The sequence below is a fragment of the Corvus brachyrhynchos genome, unplaced genomic scaffold (assembly GCF_000691975.1).
Source record: "Corvus brachyrhynchos isolate BGI_N302 unplaced genomic scaffold, ASM69197v1 scaffold255, whole genome shotgun sequence".
Taxonomy (NCBI): Eukaryota; Metazoa; Chordata; class Aves; order Passeriformes; family Corvidae; genus Corvus; species Corvus brachyrhynchos.
In genome coordinates, this window is record NW_008238358.1 from 6,091,505 (window position 1) to 6,110,509 (window position 19,005).

Below are 19,005 nucleotides of genomic sequence, written 5' to 3' on the forward strand. Positions count from 1 at the left end.
ATACTTGATTTCAAGTGTTTATGGAAATTACTATTGTCTCTTAATGACCACATTTCAACATTTTCCCATTTCATGCCTGTGATTAGGAAAGACCCCGACGTCTGTGTGGGTGCCACTGCCCTCTCCTGGGCACAGCCCGCCAGGCTGGCAGCTGCTTCCCACTCCTGTGCTGTGCAGTGAGATAATGGAATACGCGGTGCATGTATTTTCAGAAACTAAAGAGGTAGATTCTGTCCTCTGTTCTAAACATAAAACCGATCCTGCATGCCCGCCACTAGGTTTTTAAAATCTTCAGCTTTGACCAACTGTAATCCAACCGCAGGGCTCGAAGTAGCTCCCAGAAGGAAGCTGGTACTTGCAGAGCAGGGTGTCCTGGAGGAAGGAGCCACACAGATCTCCAGTTTTGATGTGAACACAGACTTCAGCTATGTGCCATTACTAACTGAGAGGAGGGCAGCATCACAGTTGCAATAGTAATCTCTTCCTATACACAGCTCCATTTAATGATGCAAAAAAGTTAAAACCTATGGTTTAACTGCAAGTAACATCTCTTGTTGGTAGAACTGCCTAAAGGCTTCTAGTTACAATGCCTAGAGCTGTAGACAAACACTACATACCTCAGCAAACTGTTTATTCAGACAGCAATGAATGCAATAAACACACCATGAACTGGAAAGCGAGGGAGAGTGTAACAATGATAAAAATCTCTATGTATGCGGGGCATGGATATATCCCTGCTCCCTCTGAAGTCAGTCACTGCCTGCTCTTGACTTCAGGGAGTTAAGGCTGACATCGCTGGCATGAAGGTTCCAAACAGTTTAAATCTGGATAGGAATAAAGGAAGACAGCAAGAATGCCTGCTATCCAACCTCAGACCCAGAAGTTAGTAACAAAAGAGGACATTCCATATTTTGCATTTTAAAACAAAAGTATTAGAAAAAAAACAAAGAATCATAGAATCATTAGGGTTGGAGGGGACCTCTGGAGATCATCCAGTCCTACCCCCCTTCCAAGGCAGGGACACCTGGACAGGTGACACAGGAATGTGTCCAGGTGGGTTTTGAATGTCTCTATGGATAGGGAGACTCCATGAACTCCCCGGGCAGCCTGTTCCAGTGCTCTGCCACTCTCAACATAAAGTTATTCCTTGTGTTGAGGTGAAACTCATTGTGTTTTAGTTTAAGGCCCTTGCTCCTCATCCTGCTGCTGGGCACCACTGAAAAGGGTCTGGAACTATTCTCTTGGCACCACCCTTCAAGATATTTGAATGTATGGATGAGATCTCCTCTCAGTCTACTCTTCTCTAGACTAAACAGGCCCAGCTCTTGCACTCTCTCCTCCTATGAGAGATGCTCCAGACCCCTCATCATCTCTGTGGCCCCCACTGGACCCTCTCCAGTAGCTCCTTGTCTCTCTTGTACTGAGGAGCTCAGAACTGGACGCAGAACTCGAGATGTGGCCTCACCAGGGCTGAATAGGGGGGGAGGAACACCTCTCTTGATCTGCTGGCCACACTCTTCCTGATGCACCCAGGATCCCACTGGTCCTCCTGGCCCCCAGGGCCCACTTCCAGCTCATGGTCACCTTGTCATCTACAAACAGCCTCAGTCCCTCTCTGCAGAGCTGCTCCATAGTAGGTCAGCCCCCAACCTGTGCTGCTGCCTGGGGTTACTCCTCCCCAGGTGCAGGACCCTACACTTCGTATCATCGGCAACCTTGCTGCAAATCCCAAACAGAACAAAAGTAATATGAGTGTCATCATCTTCATGCTACCTCTCTTTACTCTCCCCTCTTGGTTTTCTCACTAGGCACAATTCTGAGAACAATTCTCCTGAGCAGCACCAGAAATATTTCTATTCTCAGGAAAATGAGGCTCAACTTTGTTAATATTTACTAATTCATATACTAATATTTGCCAATGTATGCAAGAGTAAATGAAGGATTCTCCCAATAAACTGACATATATTTACTCACAGATTTGATGTGTAAACATGGCCCTAAGAGATCACAGATCAAGGAGCAATGGAGAGCAGCACAGGAAAGAAGAATATATATTAACAAGGTTCTATACAGCCCTAAAAGAAAATGGACAGAATGACCAAATACAGAATGTTTTAACTTCTACTCTGTGTGGCTGTCTGAAAGTAGAAAATAAAAACATACCGACTATACTGAACCTCACTTCCAGCTCCCATATGATTGTATACTTACTGGGCTGCTATCTTAATGTATTTCTTTAACAGCTGAACACGCTTGCTGAGTTGAGAGCAAAGACAAATCTCAGTGACCACCCAGAACTGGATTTCATTGAATCTTCTCAAAAACAAGTCCAGATTTGCTGTGGTCTTTTTAAAATTGTGCCTTCCAAAAGTGTGATAGATCAATTCCAGCTAGGAAAGAGAAAACAGTTCGGAATTTTTTTTGAGGTTGCGTTTCTTGGACAGAGGAAAGAGGCTAAGAACGACCAGGTAAGTATCTAGCCTGAAACTTACTCTGCAGTTTGCATTTATTGCTGCATAGATGACAAAGATTCAGGTTTCAAATCCAGTAGACAATAGCTGAGGCATAGTAAAAGCATAACTACAGATTATATATAAATAGCTTAATACCTTAAAACAAACAAAAGTAGTTCAACAAGAAGCACATGTCCAGAAGAAGTTTATATTTCTATTTTGCCTATAAAATTAAGAATGTCTTATACTTTTGAAACTTGTAGGTGGCTTTATTGTAGAATTTTTGAAAATCAAGCTTAGAGGAGGTTTTGGAAATAATGTAGAAACCTACAATGTACAATTAAACACTTTCTAACAGATTCTAACCTGCTGAATAGACAGATCCTCATACCTCATGCACGCAGTTGAAGAGCTCCCAGTCATAAACTGTCATCTGATGTGCTAAGTCTTTGGAACTCATCAGTTCAAATGTTCCTACTGTACCAGTAGATGGTCCTTCCTGTTCTGGTAATGGTGCCTACAAACAGAAAAATATTATAAAATATTTTAGACATGCTAAATCGTATGGTTGGTGCTTTCCTTCCATAATATTTCTAATTTTTTTTTCCATGTGATCACTTTGCTAATCATGTTTCTAACAGTAAAACTGACATTTGCAGTAGAACCGAAATTTGCTTTTAACCACAGACAGGTATTAGGAAATTAGAAGCCCCGTGCAAAATCAGTATCCAGTATGCACAGGATAGTCAGGAAAATTCTGAAAGCCCTTCAGAGACACTGCAAGGAAAGAAACCAGACTGTTCTCAGTGTGTTATTTTTAACATTGTTCTAAAAATTGAATCTATAATACACGTTGTGCTAACTAAAGCATGTGTGTTTGTTTGGGAGCAAAGGTCTTTCAAAAAAACTTCTACATTTCCTTTTTCACATACACAAATAACTAGGCCATCAAGGACAAGCCAAATACTTTTACATATTCCTGATTCTAATGATGAGAATTAGTACATCTAGCATGCTTCAGAAATCTGCAGTGATTGCAAGATCTTCTGATCGTTTATACAATAAACCTCATACCTTCTCTTTGACAGTACAGTGATGCACAATTCGTGATTGCAAATATTGCTAAAATACTTCCAACCAACCCCCTTGCAAACTGGAGGGTGAAACACCCGCAGAGCTGCCCGTGAACGCGTGGGTCACTTGTTCTGTTCCCAGGAGAGGGCGGCAGAGTTCACACACAAGTTTCCCAACTCACCGCCTTTGTTAAACACATAACGATGGAGCACGGAATTGTCAACAGGCTCCTTTCTGAATACAAACTCAGTGGAGTCCGCCAGATTAACAGACCATCCTTAGATACTGCAGTATAAAAAATGAGCCTACTAAATGAATCCCCTTTTATGTAAGAATAATATATTAGCAATAGAAATAGGTCTGAGTGGATTAATACATCAAATCACTTTCTCTGTAACACATAGTATGTAGGAGCTTTATTTCTGTATGAATTCTTGCTTTGTACTCTAGGCAAAACTTTCCTTTCAATTATCATCATAACACAAACTAATTAAAAATTACTAAACTAAATAACGAACATTATCACCTTAAAAGCTTCATCTATAATTAAAAAAAAATAGTAGAAATGTATTCTCTAAAAAAATCCAGGGCAGCCATTAATCTTATTAAAAACTGCAGATTGCTTTGAATTGGGATTTGCTCAAACACAAAAGTTCTTTAGTTTATGACAACACATGAAATAAAGGTACAACAGCTTTGTGTAGAAAATTCTAACTTGTGGAAATCTGTGGAAAGAGAATTGCCTACAGATTGAAAGTTGTCTTTTTTCCCCCATTTGGAGATGAACACAACATAGCTGTTACCATAACAAACACATATTTTCCAAGGCTAGGAAAGAAGCACTTAGATGCTAACTCACAGCATATTTGAAAATTCATCTACCCAGAACAATTTTCACATGGGAATTGCCAAATGTCATGTGGGTAAATGTTCATGAAAGGGCAGCAGCCAGAAACTGGAATGTGAAAGGATTAAACTGGGAGGCAGCTAAGGTTGCAACATTTTTTGATTTGTTTACACCTCTTTGAAAAAATGCAGCTGATAAGGGGGGTGTAATTTTTTTTTGTTATGCAGTGCTGAGGGCCATTTTTAAGGTGCTGAATGTACCTCCCTAATTCTTACTGAATTCAGTCTAGTTGATGAAAACTAGCACACTGCAGCCCTGTATCTCAGAGCTCCCTGCATCATTTTGAGTACTTGATCCACGGTAAATAGCACAGGTAAAAGGCACAGAAAGCCATGACAATTTGCTGCCAAAGCTATGCGTACACAGACAATGCAGAGCCATATATAAGTACCCAGCACAGCTGTACTGATGCAACACCCCTGCTTTACAGTAGCATGCCCCATGAGGGTATCTACTTGGCAGGATTAATTAACCTTAAGGGAACACCAGAATTTAATAAGCTGAACAAGAGGTATCTCTGCATGGAACTACATATGCTAGATGTGCATTCCCTGGTTACTAAATTGAAAGCAGCAGAAAAGCATAGATTTTACCATATCCATAAAAGAAATCAGGCATACATACTAAGTGGCTTGTTAAAAGCATACAGGAGGCTGAAACAAGGCTAGGAGTAATAGAGTTCATGCTGACATGACTTGGCAATGACATTTGTTTTTAATGAAATAAAAGGAACAAAAAGTACAGTCAAATCAAACTCTATAAAAGCAGACCCCATGGAGATCACTAGAATGACTGTATAAACTGTAAGTACTTATGAGCAATTCTACCTAAGAAAAAACCAGACTTTCTACCAGGAATATTTTCTGTGATTCTACTTAGAATTATCTCAGATTTTGACACAGTATTTTGTGAGGATGAAAAAGAAAAGATTTTAAGGAATTTACTGCTGGAATCAAATCTCCCAAATGCTTTAATTTATAACACCTGTCTTGGAAAATATATCTTTATGCCTTTGAGGAGATAATTCTATAATGAGGAATTACTGCAAGTCTTGGTGACAATACTCAGCTCTTCCTAAATGCTTGACAGAGAGAGTACTGCCATCAAGTTCTGTTATGTGGATCAGATGAATGGATTTCTGGTCTAGTCCAGGGAATTAGAACACTAGCTTGTTTTATTTTCAGGTCTCATCCTACTGCAGTGTGACAAGCCCTTTGTTGTAATGTTTCCACTAGTGTTTACCTAAAGTGTGGATAATGCAAAAAGGGCCAAGTGTTCAAACAAACTGGAGCCCTGACGTTCCTGAACACTGCACACATACATACCAGTGAATCGAACTGATCCCGTGGGCAAGCAAACAGCCGGCCATTAACACTGAGAGTGGTGAACACTGAAACATCGTGAGGCTTGAGCACAACCTTTTCTGTAAAAATGAAACAAATTATTATTTATTGTATACAGAGAGAATATATCAGCAGGACTGATCCACCAGCTGCACAGATCACCCTCCTAGGAACAAGTTTTGCTCAGTAACCCAGTGTCCAGGATACAGAATAGAAGACAACAAGATCCTCTTTACTGAATAAATGTGATAATCTCAGCCCAAACCAGTCTCCTACAGAACTAGAATCCCAGTTCCAAACTGTACAGACAGGTCAAGAAGCCTGTGGTGCTATCACTAGAAACTACCTGCAAAAATTAAGCCTAATTAGAGAGTCCATTCATTCATTGCTGAGCTGTAAGCATTTGGAGAGCTGTTTTTAATAGAAATTGCTCTGGAAAGCTGTAACTGCTTAAGGAGGTGATGGAATGCATTACAACATTTCTAAAAGAGCATCACATCACAGGTTAAGAAAAGATAATGAAGTAACTTACAAAGCAGTTTCTTCCAGCATATGCTGGTGGTCAGCAAATCTGACAACAAAAAATTGCTTCATCTGTAAAACGTAAAGCTGTCTGGTGTCAGCTCTCAGGAAGTGAGCCATTTTTGGCAGGCACTACTGTTTGCAAAAATGCCTTCCAACATAGCTCTCGTTACCTCTATGTGTCTCCACACAGTCATACTCAACCAAAGCACTTGAAAAACACCAGTTGTCCAGCAGAATTTGCCCTCCAGTTACTCTCACATTTCCACAGCCTATAGGGGAGGCCTGATCCCTGACCCTCTGCAAACACTAGGTCAGTGGGTTTGGCACGAAGTTGCTCTGTAGGGGTTTGTATAGGAGAAAGGTTCACGAAGGATGTCTGGACTTCAGGCGGCTCTCTTGAAAGCTGTTTATTGCATAGGCGAAGTTACAGCATTTCAGGGAGTGGGTATGCAGAGCCAGCCCTACAGCTGCCAGCTCCAGCTGTAGGCGTACCTGAAGCCCCTTTCTGTTCAAGTTACAAAGCATTTTATACTTTTCTTTGCACAGTATCTTAATACCTATCAACCAATAAGCACCATACACAATACCTTTACATTTGCCTATAGCCTATCATAACTACTACCATCACCATATTATAGTCATTATTATCCAATCACAAGAGTAAGTAATTTACAATTTAAGCTTACAGTGGAAAATTCTCAGACGTCTCTTCTTCTTGCTACATCGACATTTCTTGTTTGCCTGCGATAGCTCTTTTTGGTAAAAACATGTTTTCTATTAACTTATGCTCTTCTTGAGACTTATTTACTTGGTGAAAAACATGTCTTTGTTTGTGGTCACATACCTCTGCCCTAATCATAAAAATCTCCTTCCAACTCATCTCCAACCTTTGCCTTCTCAGTTATTCAGTGACCAGTGTTTCAGCAAAACATCTTTTACTCTATATGAAAACTTGCTTTCATTTCTATCTCATCCTCAGTTTCTACATTCAGAGATCTTTCTGCCAAGCCTACATACCTGTGAAACTTTCTTACCAAACTTTCATCCTCTCCAACAGGTTTGCATGGACAGAGCAGCCAAAATGGTAGTGACCACTGCCAGAATGTTTGCACTGCAGTGTTTTCTGATGTTACTGATCCCTGAGTCTAGCACACATACATTTTATAGCACACACAATTTATCCATGCTTACCTTCTATTTCTGGCATTAAAAAACTCTTACAAGTCTAACAGTGAAGGAAAATTGGGGTAACTGCTCTTTAACATGCCGATACACAAGCTTCTCCATTTGTCCCATCTCCCATGTGAACTGCAGTCTGTGCCTGCAGTAGAGGAAGGACTTGCCTCTAAATTAGGGATTGTGTACTAGCTGAACATGCACATGGGTATAAAACCTTGACTGAACTAGTCTTTCAATCCCTCCAAAAACTCTGCTTCACCATAACTGAGTGTTTAAGATGATGGAAGTACAGTACCTCCTCCTGAACTCATCTTCACTATGATGAGGCCTTCTCCAGAGCCCAGCTTGTCTGCTACTGCACTGATCACTTCCTTCACAGAAGAAGACACTGGCACCCGGATAGTGGTGTAGGTTTGGTCTATGCAGTACACCTTAAACAGAACTAAAGAAAAAACATCGCAGGGTTTATTCCACATGTAAAAATCACAGATTTACTCTACAAATTACTTTCACTTCAGTAACCACTCCTCACAAATGAAACAAAGCAACAATAAATCTCTACGTAGCTCCCCATTCCTCAGATGCTCTACAATTTCTAGCATAGAAATCCTTGATTTCCCAGAGTTTCGGATTTTGGAATTTCAGTGTTCAGTGAGCTGCCTGTCCTATGAATGAGAAAGGTGCAGCCATACGAAAGGAGCCATTACTGCCTGTCCAGACAGACACAAGAACTAGCATTTCCCTGGCAGCTGGAACTGTTTTCCTCTTTGTAGGCCTAGAAGAAACACTGCTATGGACAACAGAAGCTGCATGCATGGCAGGATGTCTGCTGTTCATATGAAGTTAGTTCCAGCTTTTGACGTGGTTCTTCTGTTGGTCTGATTTATGCCACCAGCTTTGTCAGCTACATGAGCTTGCATTTTGTTGCCTTGTTTTTACTGTCGTTCATTAGCAAGAGCTGTCTTTTAATATCAAACATTGAAGAAGCAGCTGTTTTAGGTGATGAAGTTCCACAAAACAACCATTAAAACAACCTTATCAGTAATCTGAAAATGACATTCTGATATGCTGCTGTAAATTTTACCTTAATCTCTTCAGAGAATCAAACAACAGCAATAGGGCAAACCAGCAGATTCTGGTTTTTAGGCTGTGTGCCTAGGTTCTTGGATTCTAGATCCATGATCCATGGCATGATTATCTGCTCCACTCCCACCCTGCAAAGGAACAGCTGTACATGGTAGCTCAAACTACACAGGGGAGACAGAGGCTCAAACACGACCTACAGCTCCCACTCTTCATTGCACTGCCATTACCTGCAGTACACTGTCTTACTGGTTCTTGCCTGTTTTGTTCATTCCTTATTTTAAAGGTTTTTACATGTTCCTCTGAGGAAGCAGTGTTGATAGCACAAGTAACTAAGGGAAAAAACCAGGAGCACCTCAAATCAATGATGGAGAATACCGGGCTAGCAAAAGCAAGGACAGTTTGCTTCAGGCTTCAAAATTCTAGGTAGGTACTTTCATTTATTTTTAGACCATTTTTTTGAGACAGACAAATTTATGCAGATGTCAGTGGCTCAAGAAAACTTTGCAGAGAAGGAACTCACCTTCATCGCTGCCCCTGATAGGCTGGCGTTTCTGTGCTCTGTCATCACTTGTGTTGAACAGCTGCAGAAGAACTTTGTGCTGAAAATGAATCATTGAGATTCACATTAATGCAAGAAGAAACATTATGAGGTATACATGAACTACAGTAGATCTCTTATCAATGGCAGGAAAAAGAGTAGCAATGCAAAATTTGACAATGTTAAAAGCTATCTCTCAATGTGGGTATTTAGTATATCCATGACTACTGAGGAGAAGATGCTTATGAATTTGCTGGGCTTAAGATTTTACATTAGAAAACGGACAAATAAATTTTCTTACCTTCTTTTGTGATGCTTTAGGTTCTTCAGAACTAAAAAAAGGTAAAGCATAGAATATATAATTAAATATTACCTGGAAGATTTTGTGTACAAAATCACCTACAGAACATGGACCACTTGTCAAACTAGAATATGAATATAATCATATTTATATGTGAAAAGACTAGATGATACCACAGTTAATCTATGACCAAGGCAGAAAAAAATATTATACAAAGTTCATGTAAGCATGAAATAAGCATCTGTCAACCTCTCAGTGAGGGTATGGTGTTTGCAAGAATGATGTGGAAAAGAGGCCCATCGACATTAATTCAAATAAGCCTGCATGCAAACTTTCAGTTTCATATAACTGAGTGTCATTCACAGAATGGCTTTTTAATAGCTATAACCAGTAAATTTTCTTCATCAATTTACTGAGAAAAAGGGCAGGGAGAGTAAAGAAGCAAAAACTGTGCTTACATTTGCTTTACAATTTTCTCTAGCTCTGGAAGTTGCTCCTTTAGTGCTGCAATCATTCTAGTATCATCTGATACAGATACATAAAATTCCTGTAAATGATACAGAATAGCCTTTAAATAACTATAGGGGTAAATGAGCAGTACTCAGGAGAGAGGATTATGAGATGACATCTGATAGCTTAATGATTATAAAGAATGATAATCTGCATAGAGGAACACATGCTGGGCCCAACCCTCTATTACTTCTACTACTTGTTTATCTCCAGCTGATTTAAAGCAAGAATTATACATGCAGAAGGGAAGCCTGAGGAGGCTCCTTAGCTCACTCTGTAACCACTGACTGCTTGTGTAAAACCTGCATTTTCAGACTGTCAAGGATAAAGCCTAAAAAATTCACAAATAATCTAGCATAACAGGTTTTTTATTCTTTGCTGCTGTAGTCTGCAGTGCTTCAATTGCTCCTGAGTCACTGACTCTCAGCTGCTCTAACCTGCTACAGTATCACCCGCTTTTCAACCCTACTCAAACCTCTTCTGGATCTATTCATATAAAACCATCACAAAGAAGGATCAATGTGCTTGCAACAAATGATTGTTCTTTAACTTCTGGACAAATGAAAGACTGTGTCTCCAAAGCTTGAAAAGCTTGAAAAGCTTTCCCATGGGGGCTTGTGGGGTGTCTACCATTCTTAAAGACCCCCTCTATTCCCCTCTGCTAAATCTTAGATTCAGTTTTAAGCTCTTTGGGACAAAAACTTTCATTCAGCCAGCAACATAGGGGATTCTGTTCCATAAACACAACATATCATAAGAATGGCATGATCACTTAAGATGACATTGGCAGTGCATCTTATCTTAGAAATCCAAGGATAGGGCAGCTACCACAAAGATTACAAGGCTTCTGGAGACAAAGATCTTAAGTTCCAATAGCTGGAGTACAGCTTTCATTCAAATGGAAAGGACTTTTGGTTTGGTAGAGTGGCAGCCCTCCAGGTCCTTCCTGGCACAACTCAGGCAGGTATAAACAGCGATCCAGTTCAACCTGTAGAGCCCCTGAACTACAAGAAAATACTAGAGAAAGCAAATTCCGCTACTGCTATTAACGCAATCTACCCATGAAGTGCTTCAAAAGGGATCTGCAATACTATTTTCAGAGGTCCAGAGGCTGGCAACGGTTCAAGCACTGTTGTGATGCCTTTACTGTCTGCAGCCAAACCTGAGAAAACAGAGTTATGACTTTGTACTTTGAAATGACCTATCTCACTTCAGTTTGTGACAGAGTTCTAAAGACTGGGAACAGGCTTTCAGCTTATCTTGCCTAGCTACTTTTCAGGACAGTGATACAGTGATTTCTTTATACCTCCAAAAAGGCCATTGCTGCTTCATCTTCTTGCAGTAAATCTCCATATAAAGCAGCCCACTGCAGAACCAGTCGAATGACTCGCCTTTTGTTGTTGAGGGCATAATCCATTTTCTCCTGCTCTGTACCCTGAGAAGGCTGGGCATGATAGGTGCCACAGTGTCAAGGAAAACATTCAGTGATTGAAAATATCAAACCCAGTATGAATTCACAATCAACTGACTTCCAACAAACCACTTTCAGGGTGCTCAAAGATAACTCTCTAATACATATTTCCAAATTCTGTCATCCACTAGTGTAATGATTTGCAAACTCTTCATGTTCATACTAAAAAGTAAAAAGACAATGAATTTTCTGAAGAGCACAGGAATGACCACAGTTCCACAACAGAGATGCTTGCTGCAGGGGAACAGAACAGAAATGACACTTGGAACAACAAAGAGGATTAACCACGGAGACTGAAGAAGGATATTTCTCCTTGTTGCTCTTTGGAAACAGTTGAAGAAAAAGAAAAATGTCACTTTGTGTTTAACAATTCAGATTTTCCATTTGTGAGGAAGACTACCAGAGTGAACCACCAGTGCTATTCCTTTCAATTTTACAAGTTACTGTAACTCAAGATGAGCCTCAGTTCCATTATGGGAGGGGGACTTTGACATTTACAGCCTAAACTGACTATAAAAACACAGGATTAAATAAATTTTGTAGCAGCTTCATTGTCATGAGGAAATCAGACATTTCCACTATGTCAAATAAAGTGTATTTAGGACACAATCCTTTGTGAAAGTTATTTTGTGACAAACAATAAGAAAAAACGGGAAACATTTCATTGACCTTTTAAAAGACAAAATGTCAACATTACAAAAATCGACAAATAGCTAAAAGGCCAAAAGTAACACTTAGTGAAAGAAAAAAACAAGAAAAGATGTAAAGGCACAATGGGCAATAAATTGAGATAATCTGAGCCTTTAACCTGTGTGAAAATGAAGTATCCCCAGAAAAAACAGGATATGACAATTTGTGTGTCTACTCACTGAAAAAAGGTTGGCAGTATATATTTAAACTCTTTCCAATAAACTGATAGATGAATGGGATGTAAGCACATAATGAGTGCAGTAACATCTTCAACTTTGCTTCCCAATTACCAGAACTCTGATTCTGGATTGTCATGAGTAATACTATTCCCAATTACATAGTAACATGTAACATTAAAGTACTGACACTCTCACTCATGGCCAAGTCCAGCATCCTTGCATCCTTTCAAGATGCACTATCAGTTGCTCTAACAAAATATTTTAAAATACTAATTAGAAAATAAAAATATTAACAAGGAATATAAATTATATAAGATATTTATTTTAAGCTTCTTATTTAGAAGAATTTCTCTAACAATACTATTAATAAAATGCAATGGGGAAAAGTACCTATTAAATCACACTTTGAAATGATCCTGCTGCCCAAAGCCCCTGCAGAGATTTGACATTCTACCAGTGTTACTGGGGTGCTCATTTGACTGACAAACTTTCAGAAATCTGCATTTTAATTTCATTTGGAAAGGTTTAAAATGAGTAGAGAACTGAACATCACAGTACAATTAAGGAAGAAAGTAAGTCAGAAGGTCGTAAGAAGTAAATAATTCATTGTAAGTTATGTGCTCTAATATACTACTGAGTCATTTTTCTCATGCCATATTTACCTTTCAAACACTGTAATTATTTAATGTATTTTTCCTTCCTTTTTAACTGACCCACCACAGGCACTGGTAATTTTTCCATATTTCTACTGCTCATTTATATTGATTTCTCTTTTATTAACATTATCACAGAGAAAGTCAATGAAGGGTTCTCACATTTTTATGTGATCTTCAAGATACAGCTTCACTACAGACTGCAATCAGAAATAAACTATGAAGAGTCACATAATAGCAAAATATTTATCAACAGCAATATGGTTAGAGCTCAATATATACATATATTTCTAATTTTCTCTAGCATATGCTAAGAAATGGAAGCAATTCTGAAGTCTGTTCTTCCCTGCATAGGAACACTCAGCTATAGCAGGAGCTGTGCAAGGTCACTGCTACAATAGAATGCAAACTTTTTTGCTGGCACAATGGTAAAGGAGGTTAGCAAGACACTCATAGAGAAACATGCTGAAGAACTATCATCTACAGAGAGCAAAAGGAGGAGTTTATACTTCATAAGTATTTAGACAGTCGTTCTTTAAAGATGCACCCCTGCACACATGTTCACACACTTGCACTAACCCAAGTGCATTTTTGGAGTTGCTGCTCGATTTTAGGTTTTCTTTTGGGCCTTCTCCTGCCTCCCTCTGACAAGCTGTAGCTCTGAGAATTTGTCCATTTCCACTCCGTGAAGGAGAGTGAAAACAGGGGCCTTGGTCCAACACACAGGACTTAAATCCTGATTCAGGGAGCATATTCTTTGCTTCCCTATAAAACAGAAGTCTGTGGTTTTTTTAATATTGCAGAATCCATATACTTTAATGACTGCAGAAGACTTGGTGTGCCAAAGGACAGCACAGCATAAGCTTGGAATCCACAGCAAGCCATAATGTTACTTAGACAAAATGGTGCACCTGTCCATTCCTTTCAGGATTGCAATAACTTACAAATGACTGCTATAGAAGAAGTGAAAACCCAAATAATTTATACCCTGTACTATGCTTGAAAGCACTTCAGTGGTCTAGCTCTACTCATACTTTCATGCTGCCAGCTAAAATAGTATCCTAAGTGGGTGTAGGAAAATAGACTTGTTTTGATTCAAAATTGGGAGCTGAAGCAAAAAGTCTCTGACTGAATCACCTTTCTTCTTTCTCTTTTTCTGTTTTAATTTCCTCATTGAGCATAACTAATCTCTCCTTAGTCTCACAGCACTGGTGAACACTTTTGTAGTGATTTTGCTCCAAAAAGATGAGCTTTGTTAGGAACCTTTCAACTCTAACAATAAATTTCAATGGTACAATCAACAAAGCACAGTTAGCTTTTCCATATTCAGAATGGACCAAATAAATAATAATTCAGCTCCAGGAAAAGCTAACACTAAAGCAGTAGGATACCAGTTACTTCCATCGCCTCTCTGAAAAGAATTAGCATGATGCTTGCCATGACCCACTTAAGACCATGGTCTTAGCATCCTCTCCAGAACAGATTTCATCACAAGTGAATATTTATCCTTAAGTGTGATTATCCTTAACTTCGATTATCAGAAAAGCTTTTCCCCTATAAACAATAAGGTATATTTTGCTTACAGGTCTGATTTTTCCAGTTACTGGATATCAGAGCTACTCAATTATAATTGAGGATAGAGAAGCCTGAATCCCAAATGGGCTGACTGAATAATACAAGCTAAATAAATCAGGACAAAACCCCCCAAACATTAGAAGTGCTGCCTTTTCTTCCCCTCTCAATGCTGTCAGCAACAGCATTTCATAATACTTTTGATATCCAAAACAATGTGATTTTGGAAAATTTGTTTCAGGTGTGCGAACAATCTTCTACAGACCAGTTTCATGGGTCCAAAGGTTTTCAAAACAATCACTCTCCTCACTAGGAGTAACACAAATGGATTCTCAAGCTTGCCAGACAAGGACACAATGCTCTGTTTTGTGGTTTCAGGAGGTGAGCTTTCCCAGATGTCACTCGCCCCACTGAGCTTGAAGGAAAGCACTTTCACACCATTGTGATTCTAAACAAATAAATAGGGAACTGAAGTTATTACACCCCTGTCAGAATTCTATAAAACAGAAAACATTATATGTTTATTTAATGTTCCCAGTCACTTGATAGCTTCAAGTCACTGTGCACAAGGAAAACTCTCAGTGTCCAACAGCTCCCCACACTAAATAACCTGCCAGTAATTGACAGACTGACATTTCACAGACTCCTGTACAACATGCAGAGTATGAGAATCACCCCCAACTCTCAATGCTCTCCACTATTAAGATTTCATCTCATAGTATTCACATCCAATTGAAGTTTTTTTCAGTTTTTAGCATTTGCTATAGGCTATTATTATAGATTATTACTACTTTTTCATAACTGTTAGGACAGCACCTAGGAACTACTTACCCATTAGTCTACAAGTTCAGGCAGCCTTTTGCTTGAGGCAGTTTGCAGCCTCAAAAGTGGACCACTGAAATTACCAAGATATAACTATCCTGGTTAAAATGTAGATGCTGTAGTTCAGCAAAACTCAAGAAAGAAAGGAAGGATCCAGGAAGGGTAACCCCAACTTTTATGTAATTTCACATATCTGGTGGAGGGACAGTACATTTATTTCCCTTGGAACAGTAACCAGCACAGGAAAGATACAGATTTCATAGCCTGTACTGTATCTCATCATGGGTTATACACCAACCATCTTAGAGTTCTGAGCTATGGACAGCTGCTAGTCAGACACTGAGAATCTACCCACAAGGCACAGCCTCCATGGAGTGGGAGGTACTCCTTGAGAGATGGAAGCTTCAGTTTCATCACTGACAGGTACAGAGGCTAAACAGATTTAACTTTTCTCTTACAAAAGGATATTGTGCCATCAAGGCTGGGCAGAGCTGACTATTTGGCATAAAAACACAGTGCATCATAATAAAATCATTTAAAACAGAATCTGTGAAAAAGAGAAGAAAGAAAAGAGTCAATTAAGCCACTGCAAACAGCTTGGGGATCTCAAGGATGAGTTTTCTTTCACCTGAAATATCTTATTAGCCCTCTGCAGATAATAAAGTGGTCTTTTTGCACTTTCTTTGTAGGGATTAGGTACAAAAAAGGGTAATGAACAAATATGAGCTAAAATACTAAGCTTTTAGTCTTGTCTGAATGAATTTTATTGAACTTATGTTAACAGGCATTTGCCAGTGTCAAAGAGAAATCTGGCAGAGCAAAAAGCCCAACATCTGTGCTAAAGTGAAATATTTGGATATAATTCTCTACAAGTGTGGAGTTCCATACAGAGGAAGAATTAGGCCTTTCACACCTGGGTACCTAAAAAGAGCTGTAACATTTGGCTTTAGGAGTTACAATACCAGGCAGCACATTTAGTATATCCTATGCAGGAGAAGGCAAATAATTTCATTCTTTGCTGATTTCCTAGCTGTGAGTAGAATGCCTAAAAGAGGTAAATGGACAGTCAAATTTCTGGGTTTATTTTGATCTGAAAGTATCACAGCTGCTACATTTACATTAAAACGTATATGAACAATATGACTGACATTTTCTCTGGCAAAACCCAGCAAGTCATTTCTTCTGTTAAAACGACCTGTGGTAGTGCTGGTGTAAATACCAGTTTGCCTTATCTTTCTATTTCTGACAACAAGAAGGATTTATAAAGCCTGGCTGCAGAGGCCAGAATGAGTTTGGCAGGCTTATATGGAATCACTGAGAAACAGTGAACACAATACCCCAGGGTATAATTTCTACAGTGCAACTTTTGAGATACCAGAAACATTTAAAAACATTGTAAGGGATGGCAGAAGAAATATGAAGATAACTGTGCAATATAATATTACATCACTGCTTCCACTTGTATAATTCCTATATGCAAGTATCTCTCTTGACAAAACTCACCTCTGGAAGGGTGGCATGTTTTTTTAATGTAATACCCAGAGCAAACTGTTTTTTAAATACTCTTAAATTAAAGGAATACATAAATGAAAAATTCAGTTTTCCAGCATTCTGTAATCCTATATCCTAAAAATAACCTTATGAATTGTGACACATTGTATTGTATTGGGATATAAGTACAATCTTGTCACTAGATGTTTCAACAGAAAGTTTTAAAACATTTTAAAAATAATTTGGTTTTGAAAAATATCTAATACATGCATACTGTGAATGGCAAACTTGTGATTATATAGCTGCAAGACTGAAGAACAATATTCTGCTTGCAACCCTAGTAAACAGGTATCTATGAAAAGAATCCTTTTTTTTTTTTGTCTTTAAAGTAGTGAAAACATACACTTTAAAAGGATTTCTGTAATTTTTCAATTATTCTACCATTTATGGACCACTATATGGGTTTCTCCTCTTACTATGAGGTCAATAACAGATTAACTGGATTTAAGAACACCTTTGAATATATACTTATCAGACATCTGCAATGCAAAAAGAACTTGTAAAAGCAATGTTATGTAGTTTAATGTATGTCTATGCATTACTTTATCAGAATACGAGGATTTTTTGTGTCTGACTCTTTCCAAAAATTAAAATACTACTAAAAGTAAGTCAGCAAATTTTTATATCTCTAGATGTAAATTCTCTGTTCTCTTTACACTAATGACAAGCAGCCTATTACGTGCAGATGCAGCAACCTGCATTCTTGGGACTCGGCCCATGGTGTGCTGAGTTCTTCTCCTTTGAGTAACAATTCTTCTTTCCCTGCACATGGGAAAGTATCACAAATAGGAAACGTAAATTGTGATACTTTAAATGTGATATGAAGATTTGAGAATACTTACACTAGCACAATGTAATGACTGGAGGTATCAAGCTATTTCACAATATTAAAGTGACCTCCAGAACAAGGAGTACCATTACTAATAGGGGGCTCTGTTCAGGCCTTATAGTTGTGCCTAATTAAAGTCGTAACTGGTGGTCTGGCATCTTGGAGGATTTTGCTGTTCTACTATGATGTGGAAGCACAAATACAATAGAGCAGGCTTGGAGGAACGGATTGCTATTTTCAGTTCTGGATTTCCTTGGTTCTCTCGGGGTTGTTTCAGAGCAGTAGATAGTTCTTGTTCTGGGAAAAACTACCACTAGGTGCTTTTCAAAGCATCAAATGCAGTGTTACCCCAGCAAGTCCATCTTATGGGGTAATAATAAAACAGCTTCTGCCATGTAGATACCTGTTGCTTCACTTAAAGTTGCTTCAAGGCGCATAGTTTCTAGAAAGTGCTCTAAAATTTTCTCTGGGGTTCCTGACATCACAATATACCTGAGGGAGGGAAAGGAGCAGTTAGCATCTCATAGCCAAAAGAGCTAATCAAGAAATAACTGTGTACCAGCAAGAAGATCAGGACTGCTGTGCTGCTGTGTGCCAGAGTACAAACACGCACTCTAACCAGAATCTCTGTGTGCTTAGGACAAAACCACTCACAGTCTTTGCTGGCTTCCTCCTGTAAACCTAGGAGCAGTCACATTCTCCACCCCGCCCAGGGATGAGAGACAGCCCCCTCCTCACACAAGTACTTCAGTATAACACCACCACAGTCACACCACAATCAGCAGAGCTGCACTGGTCCAAACTTGGAGAAGTACAAGCAGAAATGCTCCTCCACTGAGAATAAATATCTCAGTAACAATAGCAACTTGCAGTCATTAAACGGTTTTAAAAGGCTTACTATGAGCCCGAAATGAGAACAGGTGTGTCAGTGTCAGAGCAAGGAAACAATTTCCTTCAGCATCACTGACAGAGGCTGGTCTGAGAAGGTGGGGGCAGATAATGAAATAGCACACTGTATCTTCAAATTTGTGCAATGCCTCACATAACTGAAGTAAGTAAGTTTCAAGTTGATAAACTGAGCACTGTACCATTTCCTGGAGTTAATTTAGTGAAGTGAGAGAACCAGTGCAACAGCCAGGTTTTTCTGCTTCATGCAAAAACACTGGTGAGATTTTAAGTACCAGCAGAATATCATATGATACTGGAAAACTTGTCCTGTCATCTTTTTTTTTTCTCTTTTCTTGCAGATCAGATTTTTTATATTTCCCTCCATTCTTTCAATCTTTGCATCTTTTTTTCCTTCTTTTTTTGGGGGGGGGGGG

The 19,005-nt window shown here is 39.0% G+C and overlaps 1 protein-coding gene across 5 annotated transcripts in view; it reads right to left on the reverse strand.

The window, feature by feature from the left end:
- RAPGEF4 (Rap guanine nucleotide exchange factor 4) overlaps positions 1-19,005 on the reverse strand; it is a 158,617-nt gene that overhangs the window by 21,811 nt on the left and 117,801 nt on the right. For all 5 annotated transcript variants that reach the window (XM_008634754.2, XM_008634756.2, XM_017735607.1 and 2 more), the window contains 10 exons: positions 18,087-18,175; positions 15,772-15,850; positions 11,223-11,373; positions 9,865-9,953; positions 9,407-9,437; positions 9,088-9,166; positions 7,777-7,923; positions 5,760-5,857; positions 2,845-2,970; positions 2,212-2,390 (listed from right to left, as the gene is read on the reverse strand). In XM_008634754.2, the coding sequence (XP_008632976.2) occupies positions 2,212-2,390; positions 2,845-2,970; positions 5,760-5,857; positions 7,777-7,923; positions 9,088-9,166; positions 9,407-9,437; positions 9,865-9,953; positions 11,223-11,373; positions 15,772-15,850; positions 18,087-18,175 (1,068 nt within the window). The remainder of the gene's footprint in view (positions 1-2,211; positions 2,391-2,844; positions 2,971-5,759; positions 5,858-7,776; positions 7,924-9,087; positions 9,167-9,406; positions 9,438-9,864; positions 9,954-11,222; positions 11,374-15,771; positions 15,851-18,086; positions 18,176-19,005) is intronic.